At 39.4% G+C, this 20439-nt stretch overlaps 1 protein-coding gene across 1 annotated transcript in view; it reads right to left on the minus strand.

Moving 5' to 3' along the window:
• HnRNP-K (Heterogeneous nuclear ribonucleoprotein K) overlaps window positions 1–20439 on the minus strand; it is a 134371-nt gene that overhangs the window by 45512 nt on the left and 68420 nt on the right. Inside the window, exons 5-8 of the mRNA XM_018509931.1 lie at window positions 18749–18805; window positions 14409–14452; window positions 8063–8135; window positions 7268–7378 (exon numbers count right to left, since the gene is read on the minus strand). Coding sequence (XP_018365433.1) covers window positions 7268–7378; window positions 8063–8135; window positions 14409–14452; window positions 18749–18805 — 285 coding nt within the window. The remainder of the gene's footprint in view (window positions 1–7267; window positions 7379–8062; window positions 8136–14408; window positions 14453–18748; window positions 18806–20439) is intronic.

Genomic DNA, 20439 nt, shown 5'->3' on the forward strand with positions numbered 1-20439 from the left:
CGTTCTCCCGTTAAACGCACGAAACTTGTGAATCAGCTTTGACTACCTCAACGAAACGAGACGGTGGGGATAGAAGGAAGTATTGTCACAAGAAAAAGCACTACGAAAGAATGCGCCGAGAAAAGTGCCGCCCGAGCTAGTTTCGCTCTCTTTACGACCCGACCGCCGTGATGAAGTTTGTCAATAAAAAGTTGGGAGTTGTTAAAAAGAGAAAAAAGGGAAAAGTGCGCCGTAAAAAGACGCGTGAAGGGAAACGCGTTCATATTCGCCTCGTGACCTGTTGCAACCAATGCAATTTTCCTTGAACCGATCGACGAGGCTGAGCTCTTCTAGGGATCCTGATAGAAATTAATGCGCGGCTGGCGATTGCGTTACGCGACCGGAATAACGAAGATCGAAGATCGGTTGCGACGCGAAGCCACGCAATTGCCACATCGTGCATGTAGATCGTGCATACGTTTGTAGATACGCGAGCAGCGGACACGTCGCTGCGTGATAGAACGCGCTTCCCTGATGACACGCACACGTGTGGTTAGCACGCGATGAGCTACATTGTGAGCGCGCCTAATGATTAGCTACCACAAGTGGACATATGGCTTCCTCGTGTACGTTAATGCGGCGTGCCCGACTACTCCACGCACGCCCGCGTACTCCGAACTACGCGTAGACTTCCCGCAGGAGGAAAAGAGCACGTTTCACCATCTCCTACACGAAATAGCCTTTCTGTGACGAACATATTAATCTCGTGTTGCGCAACGCAACGAGATCCGGTTGTCGATCCCAGGCTCCAACCATGGTTGCCACCTCTTCGCTTTTCAGTTCGAAGACTCCGGCTTTTTCATCGAATCTTCTGTTAACCGCTTAAAATTTTGATGATCCTTCCTTTTAGTATGCGTGTCACTTTTCCTTTGGTTTTCGAAAGGATATCTCCGGCGGGAGGATCAAATCTGATCATCGTTTCTATCTTCTTTTTTTTTTAGAAAAAAATATCTAGTTATATCTTGAAGGTTCTGATTAACCAGAAAATTCTAATTCATTTTCGACCAGAATTCTAATTAATCCAATCACACATTTTTCTCAGTGTATTAATTTCCGGCAGGGAAGCCGTCGATCTCCAGAAATACTAGTCGAAAGGTGGCAACTGTGGTTCTAATAGCAAAGCGTCGAAGCCTCTCGTATCGATCGATATTTTTTGTCGATTGATTGAACGAATACTCGCGTTGGCACGGACATGACGAATTTCGCTCAGTGTATCATCGAGCGTAGCCGCCAAACCTTTGCAAAATTAAATTGTGCCCCGAGATATGAATTTTGACTCAATCGACAGGTCGTTTTTTTTGCTGATGCGATGTTTGTTGGATTCCTCTTTTTTTTATATGGCAATGATCGATTCCATTGGAGACGCAAATAACGAAACGTGAGATCTATGAGAGACATGACACTCTCTAATATTACTACGAATTCCGTTCTCGTGATTACAACGATCTCGAATAAATCCGCTTTGCAAAAAATCATCAAAAATGAACAAAATCAATTCAATACTCATTCATTGAAAATGATATGCACTCACATTCCGCTTGTAAATTTTTTACAGCCAGTCGCGCCGAATCAGAACTAAAATATAAAATCATATTTTATATGTTTTATACAAACAAAATAAACATTATACAATCCGTAACATTTTGTTTATATTTATGCACTAAGAAAAAAATTGTTTATTTGATCAAATTAATTTAGTTCATTTTTATTTTTTTCGTTGGAGAATATGTATTAAATCAAATATATTTCATTTAAGTGTACACTGAAAAAAATTTCTACACAGTAAAAAAATTTGTGTATGTGTTGGAAACGGTCCACTCACGTTTGTGTTAACAGTTTGTGTTGAATTTTTTAACATATGCGAGTGTTAATTTAACATAATATGATTATGTTATTTAAAGATTTTTTGTGAAATTGATAGTCAATGTTTTTTAGTGTCAAAATGACACAATTTATGAGTAAGTGGACAAGTAACATAAAAATAATGTGTTTTAAAACGTAAATTCTAAGACAAATATAATAAATCAAATCCGTGTTAATTTAACATAAATGTTAATTTTCTGACAAAAAATATGCTTTCACGATTTTTTTACAAACTGTGTCGATGTTATCTTTCTTTGTATTTATTCTCTTACATAATATTCATCTTATGTAAAATTAACTCAAAAATTTGAGTGGACATGCGGTTTATATTAAATTCAACAAATTTTTTCCAGCTGTGTACTTGGAAATAAATAAATCAGAATTTTCTGATTTATTTATTTTTAAATTTATTAGAATTCTAATTGAGATAACCGGAATTCTGATACAATATTTCTGGTAAAATCTACTAGAATTCTTATTTTTACCAAAATAATTATATCAATCAAAATTCGAATAATCTCAACTAGAATTTTAATAGATTTAAATAGAAAATTCTGATTCGTGTGTGTGTTGTGTGTGTTAGAGTTTTCCAACAGAATTACTATTTAATTCAACCAGATCATTTTTTCCCGTCTATACATTTTTCATTGAAAGAAATAAAGACGAACGAAATTTAATTAAATGAACAATTTTTTCTCAGTGTAAAAATGGCTCTCTAAAAATGATCTTTAATAAAGGTTGCGCAATTATTGGACTACACCATGTCGATATTGTGGACCCTTTTCAAAGTGTACGATCATGTTCGCCATTATACTCACAAACGCAAGCGCATCGCGCCTCATATCACCATCATATCTCGTGTCATGCATATTTTCTCTCTCCCGCATCTCATATTCTTTTCACATTCCTCAGACATTGTTATCAAGAAATATCCGGACTATCAGTCATTAAGTCTGTTTTTTATAGCTGTATACATTCTTCGTACTTAATTGTATTTTATAACTAGCGTATATTCAGGGTTGCCACAGAAAATAAATTTTGAAATTCCCTAATTTTTCCAGGTGAAAATGGAAAATTTTCCATGACTAATATAAAATATGTAAATTTTAACATTTAGACTCAAGAATTGTAGGAAAGCTAGTCTATAATATTAAAAACAACGCAAAAAAAGCTTAGTAGCATAGTAAAATTTTGGGTCCAAATTCAAGCTAGCAAAAAATAAATTAGTTTTGGAAAAAAGAATCCAGTTATGACGAAAAAAGAATCAAATAAAAATACTGAATAAAATATAAATTTTTATTATTTTATTAAAATCCTCTGAAGTGCGCAAGTTTTGAATGTATTTGACTAAACATTAGATATAATATTTAAAAAATTACAACAATTACTTGGAATAGAAACAGTTTAAGGAAATTGCGAGCAAATTTCGAAATTCCAGACTTTTTTACATTTTTCCCTGACTTTTTCCGATTTTCCAGGTCTGTGGCAACACTGACATTCTTTGTATTTAAAATGAAATAAGTATAGGTACTTTCTAAAATTTTTAGAGTAGAACCTAATTCTAAAGAGTGATAAAGAATGACAATTGAGCCAATGTTGAAAAAGAGTAACTCAATTGTCAATTTTTAAAAGCGAGATTTCACTCTTTAGAGCTACATTCCACTTCAAAGATTTTAGAGAGTATGTTTAATATTTGACAAAAGCGACAAGAAAAGTTCTAATGTAATCCAGTGCAGCAATGAAAAACAATGTGACTCTATCAATTTTTATCCATATGGCATTTAATCTTTTATTATATTTAATTAAATTTGTATTTTGGTAAATCATACGCGACTGAAGAAAACTTCGTAAAGTCGAAACTAATTTTGTTCAACAATTTTAATATACCTAACACATTAATACAATCAATAATTTATATCCTTTATTATTAGTTTGTCATAATTGGCCGTCTCTCAACAGAGTGTATGATATAAATAAAAACACACCTAATCTATTTGCAGGATCTCGTATCATCGAAAATTCCATTTCGATAATACTTAGAAGTAGTATTTTACAGAACGAGGATATTCAAAGAATTTTTCGGCAGAAATGCCCAGCAACGTTTCGGAAGTCGGTCAAGCGGAGTAAGTTAACCGTCGTCATCGTTATCGTTGAGCAAATATTGATTCGAGTTGTTTCGAGTTGTTTGACGTTGTCAACTGAAATCACACATTACTCTGCAATTAACTAGTCTGTTATCGAGCGGCTGGGAAACTCGAGGGGTTAATTAGGGGTGATAAACCCGCAACTGCGGTTCCATGGCGCTCGCGCTCGTGCTTCAATCAGTCGATAAATTTCGATCGTTCGCAATTCTCATCGTCCCGAACATTGTTCGTGCGTCACACCGTCACGCATTGTTGTATCAGCCGCGTAATAATTCGTGCGGTAAACAGACCGCTCGACCAGCCTTTCGCGTGGCAGAAAATTGCGACCTATTCAAGCCGCACGTTTTGACAATCTGTACCGTTCCGTTCGCGCCTATGTATAAATTACGGGAAAGAACCTTCCTTTCCCGTTCGAAAAAGGGCAAAGAAAATAGAATTCCGGACAATTGCGCGCATCGTACCCGCGCGGAATAATAAACAACCCGTTCAATCTTTATCTCCCCGACGATGAGAAAGCCGGCGATCAGAGAGAGCTGCACGTTTTCTGGCAGCGAGACGGAATCCTCGATGACACGATAAAAAAAAAAAGACCACGCTGGAATTCCCGTTCAAAATCAATAAAGTTACCCCTACCAACCCCCGCGGAATCGAAATAAAACGACTTGGCGATGTCGCCGAGTGGCGGTGCCGTGTCTTCCGTCCCCCGTTCGAGGGAGGAGTAAAGGTAAAGGAGATCTTCTGACTTGCGTTGGTTGCTTTTATTATAAAATACGAAGGGCAATTTTCGTGTTTTTCTTCTTGTGAATCGCGTCAAATTATTCAGGGGTATATAAATTTTGATTAACAGCCAAACAAAACCATCGGATTTTTCCTTAATTGTTGCGCTTTATTTTTCTCGTCTCGACACATCGGTTAAAAAGTTTAAAGCTCGCTGTACATAAAATGTAAAATGAATAAACATTTTTCTTGATTGATTATAAAAGCTCGTTGGGTTCCCTTTTTGGTATAACATCATGTTACGAAATTCGATTGTTCTAACTCTCCCTCACTCTCAAGCAATACGTTTAAATGTATTATCTGACGAGGCAGTTAACTAAACTCTAATAGACTAATTATCTCGGCTGCTCTTCACCGGGGAGGCTGACGAAATTACGAATAAGTTTTCAGCAAATTACCAAACAACATTATTCCGCGCGTTGCGCGAATATACAGGCGCTACATGGAATTTGTTAAATTCGCTTGCAACCGACTAATAATGGCAATAGTGGAGAAATACAGTAAATACAGTAAATAAAATTCTCGTGGATTAACATGCTCTGATTAATTAACCGGTATGCACCACTACAACAGTATAACCAATTAAAAACCATAAAGGGAAATAACGCTTTATAAAACGTTTTTGTTTATTATGTTGTAATTTTACTTTACATATGATTACTGTTTTATGCATGATTATTGTTCCACTTGATTTCATCGTGTTAATAATTGAAGTATCGAGGAGAATAATTCGAGGTAACAAAAGTTACAAAAATTTAATTAACCGCAAAATAACACGCAGGGTTGCCACAAAAAATTAATTTTAAAATTCCCTGACTTTTCTAGGTTTTTCAGATAAAAATGGAAAATTTTCCAACATAAAATATGTAAATTTTAACACATTAAAGTCAAGAATTGTAGGAAAGCTAGCATATATTATTAAAAACAACGCAAAAAAGGTTAGTAGCACACTAAAATTTTGGATGCTAATTCAAGCCAATAAAAAATAAATTAGTATTGGAAAAAAATGCAGTTATGAAAAACGGCGATCAAATAAAAATATTAATTAAAATATAAATTTTAATTATTTTATCAAAATTGTTTAAAGTGTGTGAGTTTTGAACATATTTCACTATAAACGTCAGATATAATATTAAAAAATTATAACAATTATCTAGAATAGGAGCAGTTTAAGGAAATTGTGAGCAAATTTCAAAATTCCAGACTTTTTTTTACATTTTCCTCTGACCTTTCCCGGTTTTCTTGGTTTTCCAGGTCTGTAACAATCCTGAACAAGGTATTCCAAAACAACGCGCTACCGTCATTTTCCGAATTTGTCACTGATTTTTCAAATATTTTAAATTAGTTGAGCCAAAAAAAAAAGAAAAGAAAATGATAGACGAATCGTTTGGAGACAAACAGTAAGGCGCAACAGAAGAAGAAAGTAACGGCATTCCAACTCGAGCACTCGTTGGTTCAAGAAGAGACAAAAGCTCGGTCGGTCGGTCGGTCGACTATATTTTTGTTTCTCGTGAACGCGAAAACGTAACAAGCCACTTGGCCACGTTGCATATTTCAGAATGGGCCAACTAGTCAGCCAGCCAGCGTGCCGAGTCCTTCACTGGAAAATCCGGACGAGTATAGAGTTCGTTATGTAAAATCCAAACCACAATGTTGGAGAGATCGCTAATTAAAGAGGACTGAATTGTCGTTCCATCGAGCTACGTCGCTTTGTTGCCATTCCCAGAAGAGAGAGGAACAAAACAATCTTCTCTCTCTCCATACAAATCTTTAAATATCAATAATTTGTGTATCTTTCGCAGCGGAAATATATGTAATATCCAAAGTATCTATCCGAGAAATTTTCGTTTCAATATACGAGTCGCGAAAGTTCCCTTGTGCCCATAATTAAACTGAGAGAGTTTAAATACATTATAAACAAGCTCACCTCAAAGTTTCGAGCTCTCTGTCTCTCGCTTCGTTAATAAGTTAATACACGCTTTAAAGTACATAAACCGATCTCAGTGTTTGCATGCGCGGAGGCAAAACTTGGCGATCGCCGGTGAATTGTTAATAAAATAAAAGCACCGTGAGAGCCCCGTCGAAGGAAGGGCTGGATTTACTTCCAAACTGCTGGCGTCACTACTTTGATGTGTGTGTGTGTGTGTGTTGTATCAATTGATAAATTAAATATCCGATACTGGATAAGTTGACATATAGTTTGAAACTATAAAAGGATTTCAGCGACAAGAACATCTTTTGTTCTTGCTCAGTTTCTCTTCATTCTTACGTTTTCATACTCGTGTCGTTTTGTATTTCCAATGCGCCGATTTGTTCATGCAAAATTATATAAACGCAATAATATGCCGCGAAATTGCGTCAACTGTTTCGCCAAGAAAACGCCAAGAAAACGCGTTATGTCATCTTTAATCACGAGTCATAATTATCTAGAATGAATGACTCACCTCACGGAGCTCCTTGATTTTCAGACCTGCTTTGCCGATGATGCATCCCGCTTGGCTCTGATGCACTAGCATGCGCACGTCGATCTCGTCGCTGCCATGGCGGGAACCATTCTGAAATTGTGTCTACAATAAGTCGTGGAAATTTGGAATGCGCTACATCTATGGCAGAAAGAATCGATCGTCGCGATCCCGAACTGGATTAAGAGGAGCATGAAAGCGCGCGGAATCGCGTACAAACGATTCGAAAGAGACAGATAAAACATGTTCACGATGTTAGAAATCGTTTCAAGATCTCGGACAGAGAATGAATTGACCAATCACACATTGGCCAAATAGCCGAATTGTTCAAATGTTAATTCTTTCTCCGTCCGAGATCTCGGAGCGATTTCTAGCATTGTGTACTCTAAAAAATATTCATGTGGATTTAATATCATGTTTATATAATTCTCATCGTGGTGTTAATATTAACACTAATAATTAGTGTTTAATCAACACCATCATGGTGTGAATTTAGAACCCATAGCGTTAAATCCGCATCATGATGGTGTTCACATTAACACCAGCACAATGAGAATCATACAGAGTGCTTTCCATTTGATGACACAAGTCGACACAAGCGTCGTTCTATCCTCTCTCTCTTCTTGATATTTAGAGAATGATAAAGATAAAACGATACTTTTGTGTTGACTCGTGTCATCAAATGGAAAGCACCCACAGACACCCATGGTGTCAAATCCACATCGATATTTTTTAGAGCGCAGATACAAGGCTTTAGGACAAGAGTCCAGCACTTACCTCCTCCAGATTAGGTACGACCTCGTTCAACACTTGCAAAACAGTGGGCAGGTCCGAGCTGATGGTGAGCACCCTAGAATCAGAAGAACTCCCAGAATTACACTGATCTTACCGCTGCGTCGTGATTTCGCGTATGTGCTATATCGACCATACAACCCGGTGCGAATGGCGTACGTGCGTACGAGAAACGCGTTCGCGTGTGATTACATCAACCAGCGATGCCACCCCTCCCCTCCCCTTCCTCCCTTTTTCTCGCGGGTATTTCGGCGTCACCCGTTAGAGCGCTTCGAACGGAGCCAAAGTGAGTGAGGCATCGATGAAATTCCAACGCGCCTCCCAATGGAGTAGAAAGTAATTAAATACGCACGGGTCGATCGGAGCTGGATGTATGTACGATGCATCGCATTTAGTCTCAGCGACGTTTACGAATGTTTATTGTATCCCGAGCAGCGTCGTCTCTACTCCGTCGTTGCTGACTCGAATCCGATAGAATAATAATGTACCGGCAACACGACCCTCGATGGCACATAACGTCGCTCACAATGATAACGCATTGCGTATTAAAACCTGATACAAATTTAACCGCACGTCGCGTTCGATATTCGTCGCCGGTGCGCGCGACTAATGCTGTTGCGATACAAGATTGATTTTGAACGCGGACGCGCAACCACTGCGTGATTAACACCTTTCTCTGTCAAGCAACTGCAACGCATAGTAGATATCCGGGTAGATGAACTTTATCGAAGCGTCTCCATAAATCTTTCACCGCGCGATAAATCCGGACCATTCCGAGGACACCTCGCAACGTTTCGCGAAAATTACGAGTGTTACTAGGGCGGCGTTAAGGGAATTCAAATTTACTACGTTACTCTCGGTAAATTCGGTCTCCGAATACGACGCGTATTCCACCAGCAATTCCGCCACGTATGTACAAGAATCGTCGATGCAGCTTGCGAGAACCACGTAGAATCGCGTGCAATCGCGGCCACGGCGATCGACCATAAGCTCGGACTAGATTCGGCCTCACGGTATTTTCCCGACCTACATCCATTCAGCTGCAATCGTACCGTACGATCGGAATGATCGCGTTTACGATCGTCCCCACCGGGGCGAATTACACGTCGCGGAAAACACCCGCAGTAATACGTACGCGGTACCAATTCCGCCGACAGTAATCGATACCGAGCTGCTTCCTTTCCGGCCGAACCATCGCCGCTCGGCGACGAGAAAACGGCGATATACAGGAACAGGGAAATCCCGAGCATCGTCTCCATTCTCCATTAAGTCATCCTCGTATAAAACGTACACGGAAAGAACGATTTTCCTCAAGTATCTAAAATCTAGAGACAGTTTTAACCCTTACTGTACCAATATGGGTAACTAGTGACCAAGCGATTCCTGTTCGTGCAAGTTTCTCTTTGAGTCTTTCGGTAATTTTATAAATTATACTACATTTTATTTATTTTCCAAAATAAAGAGTCAATATTTATTCTAGAAAGTTAAAAATATGTTGGTGAATTTTTAGAGATTTTTTGAATTATTTTGAAGAGGTGAAAAAAACGAAGAGATTCTAGTGACCCTTGATGGTATGGATGAGGCATCAAATTGTACATGGTAAGGGTTACAAATAATTTTGTTGGGCTATAATTAGTATGTAGGACGTGCAACATTAAATGTCAAATTATACCCAGTTCGAGTTATTTTTAATCATTTCTATAAGTCACCACCACTTCTACTTAAAAGGTCGTTAATTTAATTAAAACCATGGAGTTAGACAAATGTAACTTAAGAAGTGTATTAAATTTGACTCAAATTTAGTTTATTATTTACCAAGTGCATATATATTAATATGAACATTATATTTACTTTGACGTTATTTAGTTTTACTTTACTTACTAAGCACTTCAATTATATGTAGAAATGATTGATCTATATTTTATCAAATATGAAGTTACGAATGATAAAATGTTATTAAAAAGATCTGACATTCTAGCGACCATTCGAACGTCCTATATAATTATTTTGACGATCTAACAAAATTATGTCCATATCTGTATCTAGGTAAATTTTTAGATACTTTAGCAAAACTATTCTTTCTGTGTACAATTTATTTCAGCGATCCGAAAGTTTCAAAGTCGCTGCGGTCAAACTGCTGTGAAGTTGGTAATTCGTTTCTCTCAAATTACCTATAATTGCCATGGAAGATATGAAGTTGATTGACGGTTTACTTGTTTTCTCCCCTTCTATTGGTATCCAATACGTTCAAAGTTTTGAAAAGGGAGACGATGGCATTCGGATATCCCTTCTCCCTACGGCTTTAAGAAGCGCACCGAGAATTCCCGTTATCTTCTCTCACGATCGAGAACAAACACGAAACTTTTCGGAACGACGACCGGCACGAATCCACCCCCCAGCTAATATGAGGGAATGGACGGAGAGGTCGGTCTCTCCTTTTCATCTTTTCGCCCTTCCTCCTCGCTTCTCGTCGTCCACTTCCGTTCTACTTCTCTGCTATAACGAGCTGAAGCCACGTATCTTCCATTCGACTGGCTATACATATCATAGAAATTCCGCATGCGCTCTTTTGAACATTTTGCCGGTTCTGCGAGGAGAAGCATTCAGCTGTTGACTTAATCCACGATTATTCGCGCTCTTTTCGAAAAAATAATCGCTTCCTTGCACAGCGCGAATTGCGGGGACTTTGGCTAACTTCGTTTCCGCAACCCTATGTATTTAAAAACGCAAATGTTACGTGTTAATTTGTTATTTATTATGTGCGCTCCTAGGAATATCCTAGTCGGCAACGTTCTCAACGATTGGCGAAAACTGCCATCACCCGTTACGAGTTTTCCTACTTAACCCAGTTTGAGGACAAAACAGGACGGTTACACTGATCAACATCGATCGGTGGAGAAATGGCGATCCCGATTAAAGGGAGTTGAGATTGAGATACTTGATGTAAGTTGATCGGTGTGGTACTTTCTAGAAAAGTAACGATGGATCACGACGTTATGGTGCGGACAGCTACGGGGTTGGCTGGTCGAAAGTCATTTCTTTGAGAACCGCAGGAGACGAGCATATATTGAGATTCGCGGACGGTGAGTTTAAACTGCTACGTTTGCTGCTGCTCTACGACAGCGATGGAAAGAAAGAGAACACTATCACCATAGTTAGAAATCTTCATGGCGCATAAAACGTTGAAGAGCGCTCGAACAATTCTAAGGTCTGATGACTGAACGTTTTAAGGGGATGCTGGAGTTTCTCTCGTGTTTTATAAAATGTGATTAATTTTTAGATTCTCCAATCTTTTAATTACATTTACACAGATTTAAAAATCCTTCTTCACAATTAAAGTATATAGACGAAAACACAATGCGCAAACAATTTCATACAAAAAACAAAAAAAATCGAAAAATTATAATTTTATCGTCAGCTTCTGTAGTCGATTTGTGACAACATGTGTTGCATATGAGTTTGAAATTTTGTACGTTTAAAATAAGCTTAGATCACATTAGAGATTATATGAAAGAATAATATTACACTGAGAAAAATGGTCTGGTTGGATTAAATAGTAATTCTGGTGCAAAATGGACGAATCAGAATTTTCTGGTCAAGTCTACTAGAATTCTAGTTGAGATAACTAGAATTCTGATTGATATAATTATTCTGGTAAAAATAAGAATTCCATAATTAAATAGTAGATTTTACCAAAAATATTGTATCAATCAGAATTCTTGTTATCTCAACTAAAATCCTAATAAATTTCTGATAAGAAAATTCTGATTCGTCCATTTTCAACTAGAAATTGTATTTCAGTATTTGTTGTAGAAATGAGTTAAGAGACCTTGTTATAAAAGAAAAGAGAACCTCAAAATTTCATTTGTATGCTGCGAGTGAAATCGATGTCAACAGTAAAATAAAGTAATAATTGTGTCTACCAGATCTTGCAAAAGATGATGTCGCAATATATAATATTAAAAAATAAAGACAGATGTACGCGTATGAACAAAACAGAACGATAATGTAAGAAACTGAGTTTGGAGTTAAAGTCTGTATTATCGACATCGATCAACCGTCGCTCCAGCATTCCCTTAAAAGCCGCGGTTCAGAAAGCGTAGAATAAACATATCCGAAGACTTCAACCATCTACGCGTGTCACGATATATCGCCTCGTCGACAGCAACCGAATGACAATATCGATTATGCGCAAAGAAAGAAAATCGCGCGAATACCCTGGCATTTTAAAAGAAGCATTTAAACGAGTCGTTAATATTGACTTGAGACTTCTGAAACTTTCTCAAAGGTTTACTTTCATCCGCCCGATTGACGTTGTATCGAGAAGAGATCGCGGTGATCGCACGAATTATTCGGGGAGAATCGTTCTCGACTTCAAGGTACTTTATTACATGCCAGCGAAATTCCCAGCCGTATCGGTACAGCCGCGAATGAAAATCGCATTAAGGACATCCTCGAGGAGCTTCACCGTCGGTGATAAAAAAATTTATTGCCGTCCCAGGACGAAGATAAATTTTCCGTTAATACCTGCGTTCGTGCGCTAGCGACATAATTTTTACTAGAATAAGAGAACGACACCGAACGTACGGCTCGAGGCATGATATATATAACGTGATCATCGATAATCAATCGCGATAAAGTAGATGATTGAATGTAACAACCGGTCCACAAATTATCATTAAAATATCTCTTCGACTGGATACGCATAAACGTATAAAGCGCGCGGCACTGATGTGAAGTGTCGGTAATGACTTTCGACTTGGCAAGTTAATTAATCACGTTAGAGTACTTCCAGTGGGACAATCACTTATCGGGACGGAATATCTAAAGAGTGAAGGTATTTTGTCACGTTGAAAGAGTGTCGGTTTGAATTGTGAAACAGAATAACGCTCTTGAATTTGTTGTTATTAAGACTATCCGAAATTTAGCTCTCACTCTATGTCTTTGATTCCGATTGAAATGAAACAAAGACATTTCACGACGTTTCTCGTTCGAGAGCATTATTTGAGAGGTTACAGTTGGCTTTTCAACGCGATAACAACACCTTGAATCGTAACCTTTTAACACTGAGCCGGCCTTACGGCCGCGTGCGTCACATACCACACATTAGCTTCCGTGTTAGCCACATGTTACAGACACCGTTTAGAACATATCCCGACGTGTGTGTATAAACGTGTGTGGGTGTCGAGTGATCGCGCACGTCTTTTTGCGTGGCACTTAACGCAGGAGAAAACCAACAAATAACAAATTAAACCAGAAAGGGAAGGTGTGAAAGAGAAAAAGAAGTGAGCTTAGAAGATCAGCGAAATTTTCAGAATACGCTGATCACATACATAAAATACTGCACAAATCCGTTGCACACACGCGCGAATGTTTACATATTCGAAAATTCAAAATATAAAATAGATAAAAAAAAGAATTATTCGCGAAATACATATTCTTCTACGTGTCCTCGCATCACATATTCCTGTAACATTCGCAAAAACGGTGAATTTAACTATGATCTAATGGCGAAATTTGCGAATACATGTTTTTTCCGAAATAATTGCTCGTTTTCCCGTTGTGGGATTAAACAAGATCGAATAAATCGGTCTGTAAATCGAGTTAAATCAGACCGCGTGCCAACGACAGGTGCAGCACGTGCTGCGTCGGCTTTCGCTTGTAAGACCACCGATTTTTCACCCAAAGCCGAAGCCGCGCAAGGAGCCGCTCTTGAGAGAACGCTTAAATCTAATAGGATATCGACTTCCCAGTGTCGATATCGTTCGCGAATTATAAAAAATAGAAATATTTTTACAAGAGTTAAATTTGAAAAACGATTATTGCGTATCGTATTTTCTGAAATGTTCCTCTGTACTTCCAATATATTTCATGCGATGAGACAGTCAAGAGGACACGCACAAGAGACAAAAGATTATGAAAAAACGAGAGAGAGAGAGAGAGAGAGAAAGAAAAAAAACGGCGAGAGACGAAAGTAGACGACGGAAGTGTTGATTAAATGATCGTCGCGTTAACACATAATATGCCGATAAAATAAAAAGATGGTGACACACGGAAAAAACAGATCGATTAACAGAAATAAGACAGCTGGACGGACAGATAGAAAGACAGATTTCTAGACAGAGATAAACAGATAATTAGATAGATAGATAGAAGAGAAAGAGAGAAGAGTAGTAGAGTAGTAATAGCACGACAGATTACGAAAGGTGGAAATAGTAGTGGTGTATACAGAAAAAAGATTCGCTGCTCTCGCCGCAGGCGTCTTAATAGGTACCTCGTAATTAGAGACAAAGAAAAATAAGAACATTAAGTAGTTGGTGTTGGTCATTACCGTTCGGGTCCGGGGCAATCGGGTACAATGATTGAGGCTTTGTACTGTCGATTGGGCCATGGTGGTTGGTGGTTGGTTCATTGGTGGTTGGTTGGTGGTTGTTGTCGATTGTTGGTAGGGTCGTGGTGGTCCATTTGCCGATCGAGTCGGGGTCCGTCGTTCCGGGCAGGGCAACGGCAGGGCAACGGCAGGGCAACGCCAGGGGGGCAACGCCGGGGTTGGGGCGGGGCCAGGGCACAAACCATCAACCAAGTTAGACATCACGTCTGACGGCTGGATTAATTCGCGGCTTAACCTCCTAACCCGATTTTTCCACCCGCGCGCTCCGCTCTCCACGTCCATCCCCTGTGTTCTATGTTTTCTACGTTCCCACCTCCCTAACCCTTTCTCCCTCCCTTACCGCCGCCTTACATCGGATCGGCCACGAGAAGGCAAGAAAAATATTGGCATGGAAAAAATGAGGTCGAGCAACGTGAATTGCGTGAGAACGGACACCTTATACAGCAACTATGGCGCGTTTCTTTTTCATATATACGATAAGCCTACGACTCGATTTAAACTTTAAGTCCGATGAGAAAGTCTTGCTAATTCTTTCACGTTCGTAATACAATTGGCGAGAATTCGCAAAGTTACGAGCTAGACATCGCGGCTTTTCTCTACGAGAAAGTGCTTAGTCAACCAGACGCGTACTTGTGTATCATCTTCGCAAAGACTACGCGGCCAGTATCATCGTCAGCCTCTTCCATCTCTTTTCCTCTTTCCCGAAAGTCGTTAGAAATTCTGAAGACGTACTCGAATAATTTTCCTGTCCCGGCGCGGCACTTAATTGACGTCGCTCTACTACGGCGGTCCGGAGAATATTTCAATTGCTAACGAAGTGTGCTAAACGCCGTTAATCAAGCAAGTTTTTAATCTTTAAACGAAGAAGTCTATTAACTATCCCGTGTAACTTGCGGGTGTGCCCGGCACGTAACTGATAACCGTACGGAAAGTTTTATCGACGCGAGTCTGAAACTTTCGTGACGAAGCGTGGACGCCGCGATAGACACTATGCGATAGTTTCGCGAGTTTGCGCGAATGAAAATAACTTTGCCGTCCACTTGCCGATGTGTAGACAAAAAAAGAATCGTCGCGATCGCAATAAGTAACATCTTCCGCGCGATCTCATGTCTCCTCAGAAAATAATTATCATCTATCGATACCCGATATACAATTCATCCGTCCAATTAAAGTTATTTCCATGCACGATTCTCCAATATTTTTCTGCACACGACCGGAGGCAGTTGAACCTTTAACGTCAAGCTTTCTGTCGCCCATAGAAGTTTGCGTAGCGTCCACGTTCGAACGATGGAAACTCCACAAAGCGGCGAGAGGACCTTCGTGTAAAGAAGGTCCCGTAGAAAGTTGCCAGGAAGGCAACGCGAACTAAAAGTGAATCGCTAAGAGATCCTCTCCGGTGGTTCCCTCGGATACAGCACTCGGGAATAACGACCAGAGCATTGTGCCATTTACCAGGCAAAGTGAACTTGAGACTAGAACTTCCGATATCTCCCGGCGTATTAAAATGATCCTTTCAAGCTATCAGAACTAATTGAATATCCGTTATTATACCGATAATCATGCTGCTCCATTTGTTCCATCCGGTGTAATTTACATTGATGAAAAACAAGACTTGACTAATAATGTAGATGATGAATCGACTTATTATATTCAAGATCTGTAAAGTTATCTTACGCATTCAATAACGACTGAATCTTCTCAAATAGTGTTTCAATAATAATTCGTTCAACACACAACTCCTCGTTAATTGCCGCTTCCCAAAGTGCTGTATCCAACTTTTCCGTCTAGGGGGTACGCAGCCGCGTTGGAATCTCGCTACTCTACCGTGATTTCGTCTCCGTGCTCTCTCGTTTATTTATGAAGACGCCAGAAGACGCAAATCACGGCACTCATCGAGAGAAAGACGCATTCGTGTGTCAGTGCACTCGAACGTAGGACGTGCGTGTGCACGGAACATTCTCGATGGACCGGACGTGTTTCGCTCGCCGGCGTATCAAAATCGTACGGCGGAGGTTTTCCGAGTGATTTGCCAAGGCACTACAATCGTACGATTAAAGCGCGATATTTACGCGATACCCTCTGTCCCTTCCCCAAGAGTGCACTTTAAACATCGTAGCTTGATACGATAACTAAAATTGCACACTCCAAAATTCTCGTTGAAACGCCCACTGTGATTCGGAGAGATGATTAATGCAAGTAATGGAATAGTGTAAACGTATCGCGGAAAATTTATTAGCAATTACGAACACGATACGAAAGATACGGTTACAGTGCCCCTCCTCTCCCCTTCAGCTATTCCAGCGGAGGTGTTTTTTTATTCATATTTCATCACGGAATATCGATGTTACATTTATGGTGAATTGAAATAACAGTATATGGCAAAATCGGCAGACATCTTTCTCGTTTCATAACAAAATTCAATAGTTTCGCAGATGGTCGGTATCTGCCGATTTTGCAACGATCAATGAAATTGTGATACTTTGTTGCCACATTTTATTTTAGATTACAGTAAACTAATTAACTAATTGACTATGAATTGATTGCGAGTCACAGCGCTGATAAGATCGTTCTAATGCCCGTTTCCACCAACGTACCCACAAAAAGATATCATTGCTAAGAAAAATAATTAAATATTTAATTTATGTTCTTCCTTTTAAGAAACGATTATATTTAACAAAGAATATTTTTTTCATTATAATCTTAAAATATACTTACTAATTTTAGGAAAACTATAAATTATTATAAATTTATTTTATTTTGAAAGATATTGTAAAATTTATCGAAAAAGCGACTTTATATATACTAAACAAATTGAATTCGTTTTAATTTAATAATCTTGATTAAAGTATTGAACTTAGGCTCAGTTTCACAACTCACGGTTAACTCTTACCGAGGTTTAACTTATTTCTCATCTTTTTCCAATTCTAGAATTGAAAAGAGATAATGAATAAGTTGAACTCGGTTAAGAGTTAACAATCAGTTGTGAAACTGGGCCTTACTAGGATTCAAAATACATTCTGAATAAATTTGATACTTGTGATGAATTTGATAGATTTGCGGATATACGAACATTTGAAATATTTGAAACAAGTAATTATTATTTACGTACAGAATGTATTTTATTGCGTAGAGATTAACTTTAACCTCGGTTTAATTTAATCTTAATCTTTCTCTAATTCTTAGAACTAGAAAAAGATGAAGAGTAAGTTGAACCGAGATTGAAGTTAATCAACATTGGCGGAAACGAGCACAACTTATGGAATGCTAAGATGTACTGCATGTTCATGTACTCATTTGGTTCAAGCAGGGCAACGAATTAAAATATGACCGAGAGATTCTCAACGCGTAGTCTAAACGTCATATTACATTAACGTAAAAATAGCGTGACATATCGATTATCGCGCAAAAACGAGAGGATTCGTCCACGTCGAGATCTCCATTGACATTCCGACGGAAGAATTCTTTCGTCATCGACCATTACTGCATGCAGAAAATTTCGCGTGTCACTCTTAAAATATGACGCGAGGTAAAATCGAAGCTAGCGACACCCAAGACTTTCTTGCAACTAAGAAGTAATAAATGTCTCATGAAACATTGATATGGGTGTACGGTGCGAGATACACGAGAGACGAGGAAAGCACCCCGTCTTTCAAGGAACCAAATGCATAATGAAGCTCGTACGGATGCGGAGCGTCTTTGGAAAACGAGACGAGCGCCTAGCGAAACAAATTCTCACGACAAAGCCTTTTGTGCGCGCGGCTCTTTACACAAATTACATGAATCTTCGCGTATCAACCCTTTACCGCTGCCATAATTACATAAACCATAATTATTTTAGTTTCAAACGAAGTTAAAAGGCTCCAAGGAGCTAAAGGGTTAATTACGTTACAGGCACTCGTGTCATCGATCCATAGACAGCGCATAAGAAAAGTAAGCCGCGCGTTTTTGATCAATATGGCAATCAACTTAGTCGCTGGAAAAATCGACAGGCAAAACAAAAATGACTCTCAATCAACTGAAAATCCGATATAATTAGAATTAAACATAAAAAATATAATCAGAAGATCGTAAAAATGTATCGGTTTGTAGTACATAAAATGAGTGCTTTAGAACACGTTTCGAAGATAATTTTTACGATCTACCGTTTGATCGTTTGTACGAGCCTTGCCTTTCTATCTCTTTCATGCTTGCTCGTATAGCAAGGAGTTTCATGAGAAGATAGACAGACAGGAAACGAAACTACAGCGAAGTTACAGACGAATCAAAGCGCAAAAGCTTACCTGACTTCTGAGTTTCGTGATATTCTGACCACCCTTGCCGATTATTGAACCAGCAACCTGCAACACAAGATAAAGTTTAACTTAAATAAGTAACGATTATAAGGTTAAGTAAATATCTTCAACCTGTTAAAGATATTTTCGAAGAAAAATTGCGGTTCGAAAGAAGTGACAGTAAGTAATGCCTACAAATATTTACTGTCTAAACTTCCGTCGGAGAGATTACAGGGTTAGGTGTACCCGTATATATCTATATCTGGGTGGTCTTCTCAGTCTTTGTAACGTTAATTAAACGTATCTCTCATTGAGGGCGTGACCGGCAAGGGTAAATATTTAATGAGCGAAAAATCTAAAAGTGAGATAATCCGCCTCGTAGTATAAAGAGGATGAAATAAGGAAATTCCATTCTCCCGTCACGAGCCCCGGGCTCGTGCATCAACATTTCGCTTTCTCCAGACCCGTCCGATGCCCGCGATAAAAGAAAACCTCACGTCCACTTCTAGTTAGGCTTTTAACTTTACTGCAGACTTCCGGCACATGTCCGATGCCCGCACGATCGCCAGTTTCTCGCGAAACTGCAAGATAATTACAACTCGATATGCGATCTACGGATTTTTGCGGATTAGTCACGCCGCGCACGTCTTATCACGGTCAGTGCGCCACTTTTAACGACAGACTCGTCGTGTTCTGACAGTTAATTAAATAAACTCCAATGCGCGTCTGGCAATTAATACTTTCTCCTCCACGAGAAGGCGCGTCAAGGACGCGCCTCGATGCGCGCGGCATATTATGACATAGAACGTAGGAATGCAATCATTTTCATCTGGATGACGGCGATGGCGTTCATCCTTCACTCGAGAAAGTACAAATTCACCAACGGAAGGAATGATCCGTGGAACTCCCAAGACATCTTGCACACGTTCATACAAATTCCCGGCAAGTTTCTCCAAGAGCGTGACTAATTACGCGACTTCTTGCGAAGGTCGCGCTACCTATCAGTAATGTTGTACACAATGCGGTCGTCCCTGACACAACGTGTACCAATAACAGCGCGCGATGATATCGTCGATTACATAGCCAAGATTCGACCGCGATCAAGCGCAACGAACGTTCGTTCGTGCTCGGCCAGCTGGATCACAATAAGGCGCCCTCGCGACGCCGATTAAATCGCACGCATCGGAGAGCACACCACCTCGATAAAACACATACATCGCTCTTGTCGTCCATTACGAAATTAAAGGCGCGATCGCCGCACCAGGGCCGTTCATGATGATGTCACGTTCCAAGGAAGGTCGAGTCTCGCTTGAAAGTCGAGCAACACCCCTGACGGGATAGCGTCGAATTCGCAAATTTTCCTGCTGTCTCATTCATCAGAGGTGACCTGTGATAATTAAAGGAAACGCAGCCGAGCTGTAACTTCCTCGTGCACGCGCGCCGGATATCATTTCACGCGATGTTAAGTTTTTTTTTTTGGATGTTCGCGTGCCGATGGACGATGACGGCGCGCTTATCTGCGATCCCTCGTGACGATCAGTCATTCCATTCAATTAAGCTTATTAGCGTGCGGGAAGTGCGAACAGTTTACGGGATTATGCTAAGGACAACATCGAGTCGGCATTATTTCGATAACTGGATGATCTTTGTGTAGCGAAACTCGCGGAACTCGCGAAAATAATTTTCTAACGTGAAAGCTC

This window comes from Trachymyrmex cornetzi, unplaced genomic scaffold (assembly GCF_001594075.2).
Source record: "Trachymyrmex cornetzi isolate Tcor2-1 unplaced genomic scaffold, Tcor1.1 scaffold321, whole genome shotgun sequence".
Classification (NCBI taxonomy): Eukaryota; Metazoa; Arthropoda; class Insecta; order Hymenoptera; family Formicidae; genus Trachymyrmex; species Trachymyrmex cornetzi.